General features: G+C 39.8%; 1 protein-coding gene across 1 annotated transcript in view; it reads right to left on the bottom strand.

Annotated features, from left to right (window-relative positions):
* Positions 1–16,530, bottom strand: part of ITPK1 (inositol-tetrakisphosphate 1-kinase) — a 290,317-nt gene that overhangs the window by 128,633 nt on the left and 145,154 nt on the right. The window contains 1 exon segment of the mRNA XM_043983848.1: positions 10,339–10,464. Coding sequence (XP_043839783.1) covers positions 10,339–10,464 — 126 coding nt within the window.

Raw genomic sequence — 16,530 nt, forward strand, 5'->3', positions numbered from 1 at the left:
AAAGAGTCTGGAAGTACAGGCAACTCCCTAAGATGGCAAGTTGCAGAGTGAATAAATGAAAAGGACACTTTATTAAACTGCTACTATGGGTAAGACACTATACTAGGCATTGAGGAGAGAAATGCAAAAACAAACACCAGTCACTGCCCTCAGAATTTATATTCTTGTTTTGTTTTGCTTTGTTTTTCAAGCATACAGGAAATTCAGTCTTTGCAGTATCACAGGGATTGGGAGTTAAGCCACAGGGGAGCTGATTCTCATACTCTCCCTTAGAGAGAAATGATGATAACAATTTGTTTATTATCTAAAGGAAGAAGGGAAAGTGAGGGAAGAGTCATATACAAAAACAAGCTAAGATGCTCAGGGAGGCCGCAGGTATATGGCAGGCTAGTTTGAGGCAAGCTAGATCTAGTCATTTAGGTGACTGTATCTATATCCACTCCCCAATCAAGACAGCCTACCAAGAGGGAGTTCCAAAAGTCTATGGATTAATTTTCCAAAATAGAGGGCCATGATGTCACGAGACCAGAGAACCTGCAAATAGAAAGATACTGTAGGAGGTCCTGGTTTCTTCCTGAGGTAGATGGTTGAGTAAACACAACAGGTAGGTGAAGAAAAGTTCAAGTAATAATCAGTTGCTTTCTTCAAGTATTCGCTAATATTCACTGGCAAAGCTAAATTCCTCTCCAGGAGTTCACTCCACCAATGCAATCCCAGGTGAGAGCCGAGCATTAATAGCTCATAATTACAGGATGCCTCCCAGCTTACAGAAATTCCAGCAGAAGATCACTATGCCTGTTTTACAGAGAAAACTGGGATTGGGATTCAAAGTAAATGCTTGCCCAAGGCAATGAAGCTAATGATTATTGCTGGATTTGAACCTGAGTCTTCTTATTCAAAACCCACACTGGCTCATTAGATGGAGAGATCACTGATGGCTATAACATGGGGGAAGAAGAAATAAAGATAAAAGTTTAAAGGTGAGAGTCCCTCCTTGAAGCACTGTCTACCTCCTCTGCATCCTAAGCTACAAATACATTCAAAGAAGGTCTTCTGAATGGCTCTTCCTACAACGAGGAACCGTTCTCAAAGACACTTGATATCACCTCCTCGTACTGGGCCTATCCATGCACGTATGGCTGAAATGTCTTGTCCCTCAACTGCGTTTTTATATGGAGTCAAGATACTATGAATAGATCCCTTCCGTTTCTATTTCTCTGCCTCAGACTACATGATAGGTTCATTTCCTGCCTCTGTTTATATCCTTTTCTCTCATTCACTATTTTGTCATGCAAATGAAGTTCAACTTCACACTCAACATGGTTGCTCTCTTTATACTCATTTCTGGGGCAGCTAGGTGGCACAGTGGATAAAGCACCGGCCCTGGATTCAGGACTCCCTGAGTTCAAATCCGACCTCAGACACTTGACACCTAACTAGCTGTGTGACTCTGGGCAAGTCACTTAACCCTCATTGCCCTGCAAAAAAAAAAAAAAAAATAGTTTTATATACTCATTTCTAACCACTCTGCTAGGTTGCCCAATTTGCTCTGAAAGAAAATTCCCACCAATCTTCCCTTTTATCAGTTTCTTTTCCAGTTTAGGGACATCCTGTGTCCCATAAAGACAACACTCAAAGAATTCCTGCCACCCTTTAAAAACTCAGACTCAATGGTGACACCTTTTCCACAGAACCTTCCTTGATCTACTAGAGTAGAAATTACTTCCTTTTAGACTTGACATCACTTGTGTATCGTACAATAACATATTTTTTAAAGATAAAATTTTATTATGTCTTTTGGTAATTTTAAAAATATTACTCGGGGGTAGCTACGTGGCGCAGTGGATAAAGCACCAGCCCTGCATTCAGGAGGACCTGAATTCAAATTCAGCCTCAGACACTTGACACTTACTAGCTGTGTGACCCTGGGCAAGTCACTTAAGCCCAACTGCCTCTCTCTCTCTCTCTCTCTCTCTCTCTCTCTCACACACACACACACACACACACACACACACACACACACGAAAAATATCACTCTCATTTCCCTCAGTATACAAATAAAGCGATTAAAAAGTCCCTATCCTTTGACCAGAGAGATTACTAGGAGGCCATTGATAAGAAGAAAGCCTACACACATACAAAATATTTATAGCAGCACTTTTTTTCTGATAGCAAGAAATCTGGAAACAAAGTCGATATGCTACATGAATACAACATATTATTTTTTAACTTTATTAGCATCTTTCCTGTCCTCACTAAGTTTCCTACTAATTATGAGGTAGAAGAGATCTTGGTCTTATAAGAATTCTCTATCTTCCCCAGAAGATAGAACAGAGCTCTTCAAAAGGAGCAAAAGAACTCAAATCTAGAGCTGGAAGGACCCCAAACATCATCTAAGCCAACTCCATCACTATGCAGATGAGGAAAGTGAAGCTCTGAGAGATTAAGCGATTTGTCCAACATCATGAAAGCAATGAGTAGCAGTTGAGAACTGAAACTGGGTTGAAATACTAAACTCTTTACACTTCACCATGATGCCTCCCCACTAAATAAATGTCTGCCCTGGAAGCAAAATATATTTTAAATGAATGTGAGACTATGCATGGTTTCTTTACAAGAGAAATAGTCAACTACTGAATTATTTCTAGCCAGATCATAATACAGATGACTGAGGAGAGGAATCAAACTAGGTGGAGAAAGAATGGGAAGAGGTATGACAAATATTTTCCCTAGAATATGGGAATATGACCTTTCCAGATAGCTAACTGGCACAGTTGGTAGTTGGTGGGATGAAGGTCTGGGAGGGAAAAGGAGCAAAAAGAAAAGTACATAAGAGAAAAGTGTTCATGGTATGCAGGCACTTCCAAACATAGTAGAAAGAACAATGATCTTGGTATTAGAGGACTTATAGTTGCATGGCAACTTAATACTTCATTGCTAGACCTTGGGCAAGTCACTTAACTGAAAAATAGTGAGTGAGTGAGTGAGTGAGTGTGTGTGTGTGTGTGTGTGTGTGTGTGTGTGTGTGTGTGTGTGTGGCAGAGAGAGAGAGAGACAGACAGACAGACAGACAGACAGACAATATATTTGAATTATCTACTATTCAGAATCCTGGTACTACCTATACTATCAAATGAGATATTATAGAAAAAAGTACTTTTTATGCGTGCAAAGAACATTTCATGTAACAGCCTGCCCTGTACAAAACCCTGAACTAGTCACTGGGGGAGGATAAAAATCTTTTAAGCTACAATAAAAAATGAATTGTTGTTACTGTTTCCTACTATATCCAGTTTAAAACCCAAATCAATAATTGGTGTTATCACCATGGCCAAATTCAAAACCAGAACAACAAAACTGAGAATCAGTTAAAAAAAAAATGCAGATTTCAAAAGTGCACATGTGCGTGAGTGCAGACACACACACAAATAAATCAAATCAAACATCTTCTAGACATATTGTATTAATATAATGAAAAACTAAACCCTCTTTCTTTGGGGAAAAAAAAAGTTCTTTCGTCCCTCCAGTAGTCACAAACTGAAAGAGCTTCTCTGAATACTGCAAAATTCAAAAGGATTTCCTTAAAAAATATCAACTTTCTGAGATGTAGCTTTCCATGACAACTAGTCAGTATCCAAAAGTATAAATCACATGAAAAAAGACAGAGGACAACAGAATAAGTGTAATATCACAGTGGGAACCAAAAGATTTGGGAGGAGGGAAGGAGATATGTACCCAGAATGAAGGGGGGGTTTGGAGTGGTTTAGGAGAAAAGGAAACTGTCCAAACATTTGAATGCCAGTACCTCCCAAAGAGGGAAACTTGAAGAGGGGTTCTATTGTTTTGGTTTTTGTGAGAAAATGGGTAGTTCTCTCCTCTCAATGTGGATATAACAGTCAGTCATACTCCTCCTGACCTGTTTGTAGGACAAAGGTCTCAGATCCCCTCCTCCCCCTTGGGTTAGCAAGGTCATATGGTTCAAGGAGCCCTGGTCTCAATAAGGTCCCCTCCAGAGTGTGTATAAGGTCTACTCCTGAGTTATGCCCATGCAAGGAAGAGGGGGTGGGAATACTATGTTCCAATTAGCTAGTTTTTGCGCGTAGATTGTAACCCTTGAGTAATCAGACCAGTGATGAAAAGGGCCTTACAGAGTAGGGTATAAAAAAGGACCTGTGAGCCCCCTTTCTGGGCACCCACTAGCTGCACACTAGGGTGCCTCCTTCTCCTGAGAAGGAAATAAAGACCCTTTGCAAAATCAATGTTGAGTTCCTGAGAATTATTGAGAAGAGGATGGTTTTTTACCTCATAGTTTCATCTTATACCTAATGAGAGACACAGCAAGAGATATTCAAGGAAGGTAACAGAGAGGTCAGAAATAAAAACCAAAAAGAGGCCAATTAACCACTAAGGTTCTCTTACAGGTTCTTTCAAAATCAAAAACCAGAGGATGTAAGAACTGGAAGAAGCCTTATAACATAGAAAATCAGAGTTGTTTGACAACAGGGCACAGAGAGGATAGAGAAAGAAAGATTCAGCCAGCTTCAGAGTTAAAATGACCTGAGATCCATGCTGGCTGTGTGACTCTGGGCAAATCACATAAAATTCTCAATGCCCCAGGCAACTTTCTATGCTTAAACTGGAACACAGTTGAGGAAATAGATAGATGAAGGGAGTATTCTTACTGGGAGCTCCCCATTCTGTTGAAAATGCAAGTGTGAGGGCAGCTAGGTGGCGCAGTGGATAGAGCACTGGCCCTGGAGTCAGGAATACCTGAGTTCAAATCCGGCCTCAGACACTTAACACTTACTAGCTGTGTGACCCTGGGCAAGTCACTTAACCCCAAATGCCTCACTTAAAAAAAAAAAGAGAGAGAGATTACGTGACTTAAGGTCATGCATTTGAACTCAGGTCTTCCTGAAGCCAAGCCCAGAACTCTATCCACTGCTCCATCTAGCTTTCTGACATATTTTTGAGTCACAATGACTACTAAGACATAGAGTCACTTAACCCCAATTACCTCACTAAAAAAAAGAAAAGAAAATGCAAGGCTGAACAAAAAACAGAATTAGAGGCTGTCAGCATTAACTGGAAGGACCCACAAACCATCTAATGATAGGCCAAGCCTATCATTAATGCAACACACGTCTAAAACTGAGCTTGTGATTCTCATCCCCTCAAAAGAAAAATAAATAAACCTTCCCAAGACAGAGGAAACATTAACAGTTTTCAAATTTAAAATGTTGGGCTTATCTTTGAATATTCTATTCTCTCATTCGTTTGTTTTTTTAATCATATTTTATTGACAAGCTCTGATTTTTACATCCCTTTCCTTTTCAAATATATCCCTCCCACATCCAGCCATTTCTTGTGACAACAGTTCCCTAAGTGTAGTCTGGGAAATCCAAGTTTCCAAGAGGCCTTTTTTTCAGGGAGTTTACAAAATCAAAATCTTTACAATAACTGTATAATAATAACTATCATTATTTATAATATAGTACATCTCAATAGATAAAAACCACATTAACTCTACCCCCCCCCCTGCCGCGCACACCAGGGCAATGAGGATTAAGTGACTTGCCCAGGGTCACACAGCTATTAAGTGTCAAGTGTCTGAGGCTGGATTTGAACTAAGGTCCTCCAGAATCCAGGGTCAGTGCTTTATCCACTGCACCACCAAGCTGCCCCCATCTCCTCAATAATTTTTAAAAGTATAAAAGGGTCCTGATACAAAAAAGTTTGAAAACCACTGGATGGAACAAACATCCTACCTACCTAAGCTTCTTCTGCCTGGAATTTTCAGTCTGACATCACTCTAATGTTTTTTCAGCTTTATCAAACACTCCCACCCTCATGTCCTAGTTATTCTATACTTTAGCTGCTCACCTGACCATACCTCTTCCACTTTACTAATTCCTCTGCCTGGAATGCCCTCCTATTCCCTCTTCAAAATCAAGTAAGAGTTTTGGAGGGAAAAATAGGTAAAGAAATGAAAGCAAAATGGCAGCAAAGTGGTGCAGTAGTTAGAACACTGACCCTGGAGTCAGGAGCAACTGAGCACAAATCCTGCCTCAGACACTAGCTGAGTGATTTGGGGCAAGTCACTTAAGCCTAACTGCCCCCTCTCCCCCAATTAAATGAAAGCAAAGGAAGACAATTATGAAAAGACAACAGCTTGGTAAAAGAGACACCCACAAAAATACTGAAGAAAATAAAATCTTAGAAAACAGAATTGGCTAAATGGGACCCATGAAAGCTACTTTGACCAAGACAACGACCCAAGACAATTCCAAGGGATTCATGATGAAACATGCTACCTACCTCCATAGAAAGAACTGATGAACTCTGAACACAAACTGAAGCATACTTTTTTTATTCCATTTTTATGATTTTGTGTTTTCTTTTGCAACATGGCTAATATGGAAGAAGAGGGGAATGAATGAGGAAGTAGAGGCAACAAGTAAAAATGACTTTTTCAGGATTTGGCAGTGAAAAGGAATAAAGTTATATAGGACAATAGCTTGAGGGGATCACTTGGAAAAGTTTATTAAAGAAAAGTACATTTTCAGGCAATTGAGAAGAAGTCAAAAGATTAAGGATGAGAAAAGTGGGAAGGGCAGAGAAAATGAATGGAAAGGATATAATTAATTGGAAAACCTCCTTTAGAGATTGGAGTGAATTAGGTCAAAAACACAGTATACAGAGAGGAATTAGCCTTGGCAATGAGAAGGATCACTTTTTCTCAGAAACTACAGCAAATGAAAAAAGCATGGCTGGTCAGTCAGTCAGTACACATTTTTAAACACCTGCTATGTACCAAACATCATGCTAAGAGACTGGGATAAAGAAAGGCAAAAAAAGAGTATACTCAAGGAGCCCACAATCTAATGAGGAGATACCATATTAACAATTACTTAACAATTACAACCACACGTGCACACACACACACAGAAGGAAGGCACTAAAATTAAGAGGAGGAAATCTTCTTATAAAAGTTGGGATTTAAGGAAAGACAGGAAATAAAGATGGAGAGGGACAGAATTCCAGGCATAGGAGACAAGCAGAGTTGAAAACAAGAATTGGAGATGGATCACCTTGTTCAAGGAACAGCAAGGCAGCAATCATCACTGGATTAGAGTATCTGGAAGGATTGTTATAGTATAAGAAGATTAGAAAAGTAGGAAAGGACCAAGTAATGAAGTAATTTGAAGGCCAGAGAATTTTCTATTTTTTCCTGGAGACAACAGGGAGTCACTGAATAAGGGACTGATATGGTCAGCTCAACACTTCAATCTAATCAATTTTACAGCCAGGCAGAAGATAGATTAGAGTAGGGAGAAACTTAAGGCAGGAATATAAAGCAAAATGCCAGAATAGCCCAGTTATAAGGTGATACTAGCCTGAACCAAGATGGTGGCAGTGTCAAAAGAGAGAAGGGGGTATATACAATAGTAATGTCACAAAGGTAAAAATCAAGACACTTAAAAATCAAGATTGGCTATAATGGGTAAGAAAGTGAAGAATCAACACTAAGCTTTTTAACAAATGGTGGTATCCTAGAGAGTAACAAAGAAGTTAAGAAGAGAAGATGTTTTCAGTTTATGACATTCTGAATTTAAAATGTCTATGGGACATGCAGCTTGAGATGGTGTGGAAATTTATTTTGATTTGGGGACCCTAACTTTAGGCCAAGATCAGAAAGCCTTAGGCCCTCAGGGTCTCTTCTGTGTGGGAGGTGCTGGTGCCCCTCCCTCTCTGCTTCAGCTGAGCTAAAAAGCCCGTGGGCTGTACAAGATGCCAGGTCAGACAGCTGGGGGGAAAAAAGCCCCCAGCTCCCTCCGACCTGAGTGGGAGCTTCCCTCCGACCTGAGTGGGAGCTATCTGAAAGATCCTGGATAGCCTGTGCTGAGGCAAGTGAGGTTGGAGCACACCCCACCACCACCAGCCGCAGCCCTGGCTGGAGGATTAGCTTGGTCTGTGGGGGTGCAGGAAGCCCCGAGATTTGAGTGGAGAGAAGAAAAGGTATATATAGACCTGGGAGTTAGACAGCAAGGGGTTTGGACAGATGAGACAAGGTGGAAAAGAGGTCAAGCGGCGGCTGACGAGATTAGAAAGGTTGGAGCTTGGCAGACTAGAGAGGAGGCTATAAGGACTAGGAGCTGGGAAAAGAGAGGCCAAAGGGCAGACTGACAGAAGGTCGATGAGAGAAAAACACAGGGGTTCAGCAGTGGCAGTGAGGAGAGGAAAGTTAGAAGCAGGGGGATTTACAAAGTGAAAGGGTACAGGTGGAGTTAGTGAAAGTAGCTGAGCAAGTGAAAATACCCTGAGGCGAGAGGTGGCTATGGCCCTTATTGTATTAAAAAAGTTCGAAGCTCAGCAACACAGTGGAAAAAGACCACAGGAAAGCAGTCAGGTTGTACATTTTATTTCCCTGTACACTTAATTTTAAATAGCATCTCATAAATAAACTCTGCTTTGATTATTTAGTTAAGAGGCTTCTTAATATTTTGCTTATCAATCTGGGAGCAGAGCAGTGTGGTGGAACTTTATAAACAGCCCACATTAAATTAATAGCGGTCAGACAGCCAAATAGTCAAAAGTCCCCGAATTAGCCCTCCAGTCAGATTAGCCCCCCAAATCAGGCTGAGTCAGTTAAAATATTCTCACATTTGAATGGCGACCGTGGCAGGACTTACGGCCCAATAATAATTTCTATAAACTTATCATTTTTCATATACTTATAATTTTTCATAAGTACAGTTATAGTTATGGTTTTTCAAAATTAGATGTAGTTCTTAATAATTAATTATTTTTACAATGGACAAGAGGTAATTGGAAATAAGGGAGTAGGAGTTAGCAGAAAAAAAGTTAGGAGTGGATAAGTGATTTGAGAATTGTCAATGTTGAGATGATAATTGAATACATGGATGCTGAAGAGGTCATCAGGCAAAATAGTACAGAGGAAGAAGAGAAGAGGGCCCAGGGAGACCTCCAACTTCAGCAAGTGCAACCTAGACATAGTCCTAGCTAAGGAAACTGAGGAGAGATCAGAGAGGCAGGAAGAGAATAGAATCACTACAAGGAGGCGTTACTACCCTAAAGAGAAGTGGGTAGCAAGGATAAGAGGATACAGAGAAGACGATAAGGCTGAGGGCTGAAAAAAGGCCATTAGATTCACAATTAAGAGATTATTGCTAACTCTACAGACAGGAGTGTCAATTTAATGAAGAGGCTGGAAATCTTAACTGTAGACAGTTAAGAAGACAGTAAAAGGAAAGAAAGTGGAGGCTCTGACCAAAGAAAAGTCTTCTCAAAGGTTTAATCACAATATGGAATAGACACATAGGACAAAAGGCATCGAGAATAAATGGATTACATGACAGTTTCTGAAAAAGGGGTAGATGTGGACCTATTTGTAGTTAATAGAAATACAACCAGACAGTGATTGAAGATAAACGAGAGAGTGGGAATGAGACAATCTGCTGCAGGAATACAGAAGGATTTTCCTTGGCAAAGAGAAGAGCCACCAACTCATTATAGAGGGGTGAAAGAAGAAAGTTCCAGAAGGTATCTGAGTGATCTGAGATAAGGAGAAGGTTAAAAGAGGAAACTCTCATCAAAAGGCCTCAAGGAAATAAATGATATCCTAAAAGTCTTAGTGCAAAAGCTTTAGGAGCAGAAAGCTACACTACAACATTTGGGGTGCCTCTGTAAAAAGAATGCTGAGACAGAGAGAGGAGGGACAGAAGGCAGAAGTAAGATGAGTTGTCTGAAGAATGATGAAAAACTGCTGTGGTAAGTGGGACAGTGAGTCAACTAAGGCATAATAAAAGCACTGCCTTGTCCCACTGAAGGCACAGCTGATATTATAGAACATAAATCTGTAGCAGACACAAGCAACACAGGATCGTGATTTTTTCCAATTTCATTCAGCAGCACATGAGAAGGAGAAATGCAGAAGGCAATGAAGGGTGGCACTAATACAAAGCTGAAGAGTGGCAGGACAAGATCTTCCATAAGATATGGGCACCAAGCATGTAAGAGAAGAGAATGTATGAGTAAAGACCGAGAAGGTTTCTGAAGAGAGCAAGTGATGAGGGGGATTCTGTTACAGACAGACTCGATTTTTCTCAAAGATCACAATGTACATCATTTATCATTCTCTACATGTGCTCTAATCACATTTTATTGCATAGTATAGAGTGATGGTTCTATTTGGGCAAGTCCCATGTGGACTAAGATCATGGCCTCCTGAAATTGTTATCATTTAGGACAGATCAGCAAACTGGAAATGAGGAGGATGATCAAAATGGACAGACAAATAGTGGCCTTTCTACCCACCTGGAATCTGTGAACCAACTCCAAGGACTGGCTGTCATTCTGATCGGCTTCTAGGATGACATCAGTTAGTTTATGTATGATCACATCGAGTGGGCCTTGCTCCTCAATTGGTCTGCTAAGGTTGAGCTAAAGGAACAAGAGAGAGAAAGGACAATACTTCAGTCTCTAAAGCAATCAGATCATTCTCAATTGCCAAGCACTGAATATATCAGTCAATAAGCATTCAGTGAGTATCTACTATACACTAGGCCCTATGTTAATTACTGAGAATACAAATACAATAAATGAAACTTCCCTATGGACAAAAAGTTTTCCATTTACCTGAGTTCAAATCTGGTCTCAGACTTACTAGCTGTGTGACCCTGGGCAAGTCACTTAATCCTCATTGCCCAGCACCCCCCCCCCCAAATCCATTTTAATGAGGGAGATGTGTGTATACATACATGTATACATATCCATACATGTGTATAGAAAATAAATGCAAGATAGTTTGAGAAGGACAGGGACAGAGAGCACTGAGGGGAGGAGAGAGGAATGGTGTTGAAGAGACCAGACACATTTTCATGTAGTGGTGCTTAAACACTCCTGAAGAGAAGAGAGATGCAATGTGATGGAGATAAAAGGGGGCACAGACAATACAAAGGCACAGAAATGGGAGATGGCTTGTCATATGGAAGAACAGAAAGACCAGACTGACTGGATCACACAGTATGAATTAGTCATGTCCAATAAGATAGGTTGGGGCCAGGTCCTATAAGGCTTTAAAAGCTAAACAAGGAGTTTACATTTTCTCTTTAGGAGCACTAGGGAGCCACTGGAGTTTCCTGAGTAGGAGAATGACATGGGGAGAGCTGTGCTTGAGGAAAATCACTATCATAACAGAATGGAGGACGGACTGGAATGTGGAGAATCTGGAGTCAGGCCGACTAATGGGAAGCCACTGAACTAATCTAGGTAGTAGGTAAAGAGGGTCTGAATTAATCTTATAGAAGTAAAAGTATAGAGAGAGGGTCCAATGCCAGATAGCTAGGTGGGTAGGTACATGGCTGCATGGATGGACAGATGGATGAAAAGATGGGCAGACAGGACAAACAGAAAGACAGAGAATGGACCTTTCATTTCAGTGATATAGGAAACTTCCAAATGAGCAAAGTCCTCCCCTACCATTACAGGTCAGCACCTTCTCTAGAAGAACTACCATAGTACACTGAAAGGTTTAAAAAACTTGCCCAGGGCCACAGAGCCATTATGCCACAATTATATTATTATTTTTCTGTATATACAACTTAGTTTACCAACAAACTTCTTAAAGACAAAGACTCTCCCTTCTATTTCATTTGTGGACAAATAGCTTTGTGGATAAGTAACAGCTAGTATTATGATATATTCTATAGTACAATTATATGATTATATATTTGTGTATATATGCGCACACACATATAGAGCACTTGAAGGTTTGCAAAGTAAAAATACACAAAATTTTATTGAATTCTCACAGCAATCCTATGAAGTAGGTGCTATTATTATCCCGAATTTACAGATGAGGAAACTAAGGCTGAGAAAGATTAAATGACTTTTGAAGGATAAGTTTTGAGGCAGGATTCAAATTCAGTACTTAAAATAAGTGCCCAATAAATCCCTATTAAATTGAATCTGGTGTGACTGGTTTCTTAAGCCTTTAATATAGGCTTGTTGAGACTGATTCATTCTTGATTCCAAGCTGGCTCTATATCCACTAAGGAATATTGACTCACAATATTAACATAATGAACTATAATCATACCACATTTTAATGGCTCACTTTTATAAAGGATTCTATTGTCTTATGATCCAATCTTATCATTTTTATAGCTGAGGAAACTGAGCTAACTAGCACAGGAAGTAACTTGAGAAACTGGGGCTCCAGTCTAGGTCCTCAGACTCCACACCAAATACTTTTTACTGAACTATGTATGAGTGCTCCATTTTGAGAGGAGCATTTTCCCTGGAGCAGGAGAGACCTTAAGGAAATCATCTATCATTCCACAGCCTCAGCTTCCTCCTCTGTCAAATAAAGGAGTTATACCAGGTGTCATCTAAGACTCCTTCCATCTCTGAATCTATGACCACAAACTGCTCTATATATATCCTCCCCCGATCTTCACAATAACCCTGTGAAAAAAGTGGTGTCAGTTTCATTACCACCATTTCACAGATGAGAAAACCAAAGCTCTGGACAAATTATTGGGCAACTTGTTAAGGGCCACATATATGATTCCTTTCCCTGTGCCTGGATAGGGAAGAGCAAGATGCTCAGGGTGGTCATTCTGGTTTTAAGGCTCTTCCTCAATCTACCCCACCCCAACTGTACAAATTCCCAAAACTAGGGAAGAAAAGAAAAGCCACACAGTTCTGGAATATAAGACCTCTAAGGGAGAGATATAGTGGTCTGGGCAAGAATGCCTCCTTCATGGGCTCTGACAGGTACCTTAGAACCCAAGGCTAGCATGTTCAAATGAGGCAGGTCAAGCTACAAATGACAAATGGATCACTTGGACAGCACAGGGAAATGGACTTCTGGGGTCCATTTCAATCATTCCCCCTTATTTGGCACATTTCCAAAATTAAGATTTATCGCATTCTTTTGAGAAACCTAGAATAAGCTGGGTATTCCTCTCAGAAGTATCCCTTCTCTTTCCAGATGCAAGAGAGGATGAGAGGAAACAGGCAGCCTCAACCATTTGGATTTGTTCTCTCTTGGAATTTGCCTAGCACAGTGTAGACCTGACAACCAAGGGCTGTTTGGAAAATAGGCTCTTCATGTTCCAGCCTGATCCTCAAAAGGTAAACATTTCTGATTTGGACGCTGTCCACCTTCCTTTGTGTATTTTCCAAGCATTTTTAATGCCAATAAAACCCTTTCATGAGAACAGAAACTTGGGACGCCGCTGGATTGATCTCTGGTGACAATTCAGGGTCCCCACTCCCAGCCCCAACTACTATCCATTTCCTCTCTTGTGATGGTTTACCAAAAAGGGTTCTTCCAGCTTATACTTATACCTACACTCTGAAGTTGAGATCAGAGGATTGAGACCTGGAAGGAACCCCAAATATCATGTAATCCAAACCCTTCATTTTACAGGGGGGGAAATGGCTATTTCACAAGGAGCCAGGAAAGGCCAAAGTCAGTGTCTTTCCCACCCTCAAGGGACACTGAGGATGTGATGATACAATTTCCTTACAGAAAGCATAGTGGAACTAGGACCATAATGGAGCCTTGAAAAATCATCTTGTCCACTTCTCTAGTGTTATAATAAATGATATCAACAGACGTTTTAAAATCTGTAAATCCCTTTACAGACATTAGCACATTTGATCACATAATGAAACAGGCAGCAATCCCATAGGTTTTCTCATACCATTTTACATTTTACATATTGAGTCCCAAGACCATTCAGTGTTATAACATTCTACCTCACAGGGTTGTTGTGAGGGTCAAGTGAAATAATATTTGTAAAGTACCTTGAACTTAATGGGCACCAATATACATGCCAGCTATATAATCTTTTTTGTGCTTCCTTTTAAGCCAACCCCTTAATATTAGAGTCTAAATTCTTTAAAACTTGTTTGTATCCACAGTGCCTGCCTGGAAGAGGACTTTGGACAGAGTAAGATACTTTCTAAATCTTTATTGAATTGAGGTTTTGAGAAAAGAAAACTCCAGAAATTCCAGAGGAAGAGAAGGGAGAATGGGAGAAAAAAATTTTGGAAATAAAAATCCAGTGGGAAAAAATGTTGAAAACTATAAAAAACAATAAAATTGTGAATTCCAAATTATTCCTCCCTCCACACCCTCTCCCTCAGGTGGCAAGCAATCATATACAGGTGATATATGTTCAATTATGTAAAACATTTCCATAGTAGTCATTGTCTATACTAAGACACAAAAAATAGGAAAAAAATGAAAGAGTGAAAAACAGCATGCTTCAGTCTGTGTTCAATCAATATGAGTTCTTTCTCTGGAGGTTGGCAGTACACTACATCACTAGTTCTTTGGTATTAGCTTGGCTCATTGTATTGCTGAGTCACTCACAACTCTTCATTGAAAAAGGATGCTCTTACAATGTATACAACTTTCTCCTGGTTCTGCTCACTTCACTATACATCAGTTCATGTAAGGTTTTTCTGAAATCATCCCGCTTATCATTTCTTATAGCACAATAATACTCCATCACAATTATAGCACACCTTTAGCCATTCCCCAATTGATGGGCATCCCTTTGATTTCCAATTCTTAGCCATCACAAAAAGAGTTTGCATATGTTTTTATATATCAAGGTACTGGCACAGTTGCACCTAGAACCCAGGCTTTCTGACTTTGAGTTACTGTGATGCCTACTAACAATTGGGATAGGCAACATAGTGAAGTAGAGCCAAAGGAAGTTCATTACAGGGCATTCTCTGTTATTACTTAAATCATAAATCAAGTTGCATATATGTACACATACTCATCCATCTATCCATCTATCTATCTATCTGGTTGGTTGGCTGGGTTTTTTTATGCTGTGTGTGTATTTGTAATGCCAGGAAATTTTACTCAATATGATATCTAGTGGGGATTTACTTTGTAATAAATCAACTTGTCTATGTTCCCAGGAAGGTTCAATGTCTCCCATGTGCACTAATGTTCCCTAAGGGGGAAAATTTTCAAGGATTGTTTAGGGAACACAAATGCAGAGCTTGTACCAGTTGAGCAGGAGACAACTAATCACAGGCTCATTTATTCATCTTCGTGAAAGGAAGGTATTTTGGAAACCCTGAGAATATTTTCCAAGCAACCCCTAATCTGGCAAGAGTGAAGAGCATACATTATCAATAGGCATTTCTGAGTTTTCTGATCACATTTCACATAAATTTTCTCTACTACCCCTTCACCTCTCAACCCCCATATTTCTCTGGACTTCCACTGCCTCCTAATTATTTTTTCTACCTTGGTGGTCTTACTTTTCAACTTCAGGGAACCAATAAACACACTCAAATGAAAGGGCTGCCTCCTGTACCGAATGAGAGGATTTGTAAAAACTACAAGCTATATTTTCAAGTTAGGCTGTGGAGGATGCTTTGCTGAGTGAAGGGGTAGGGCAGCTACACTTTCAGCCTGATTGAAAATAAGGATATCTGGTCTCCATAAAAATAGATTAGATGAGATAGAGCAATGGATGGATGGATGGATGGATGGATGGATGGATGGATGGATGGATGGATGACAAGCATATTTTAAACAACTGACATTTATATAGCACTTATAAAGCCTAGCACTGTGTTAAGAGCTTTAAAATTATTATCTCACTTGATCCTCACAACAACCTTGGGAGGTAGATGTTATTATTCTCCCAACTTTTTACAGATGAGGAAACTAAGGCAAAGAGACATGAAGTTATTTGCCCCCTCCATGGTCACATGGGAAGTAAATATTTGAGGCCAATTTGGAACCCATGTCTTCCCAACTCCTGGCCTGGCACTCTATCCATGAAGCCACCTGGATGCCCCACCCCAATAAATTCCAATCATAATAATAGGAACTCAAATATATAAACAAAAGTTTAAGAACATAAAAATAAGCACAAAAGATCCATTTTCACTAAATTGTGCTGCCTCACTTACATGTGTCTATAAACTTCTATTTTTATCTCAAAGAAAAAACCTCATAACTTGAGTGCTCACTAAAACATGAGTAAAGGAAGTGTTAATACTGTCCCTTTCTCTGAGCTATGGACAATTCATTTCCATTTTTTCTGCTCAATATTTAATACTAAAAATAAATAATATGATGGTAACAGTGAGGATGACAGCAATGGTGACACATTGAAATAACATTTACAACTCTTTGCAAACCTTAAAGTCTTATATAAATGCCATTGCTATTATTATTGTCACCAAACGTATCAGATAAAGAAAGCTCCATTCCTCTGGAGCTTTAAGATTTGCAAAGAGTTCCAGATGTTCTCACTGGCTGCTGCTCCCCCAAAATCACTCTTTTGATTCCTTAGCAAATAAAATAATGCTAGAGGAACAAAAGAATACTCATTTTATAGAGAAGGAAATTGAGACCTAGAAATGGGAACTGACTGGCCCCCAGTCACACTAGAGATGAATGGTTAAAACTAACCCAAATTGGTCAACATACATTCACCTCTCCAAATTCAGCCTGTG

This window comes from Dromiciops gliroides, chromosome 2, assembly GCF_019393635.1.
Source record: "Dromiciops gliroides isolate mDroGli1 chromosome 2, mDroGli1.pri, whole genome shotgun sequence".
Taxonomy (NCBI): domain Eukaryota; kingdom Metazoa; phylum Chordata; class Mammalia; order Microbiotheria; family Microbiotheriidae; genus Dromiciops; species Dromiciops gliroides.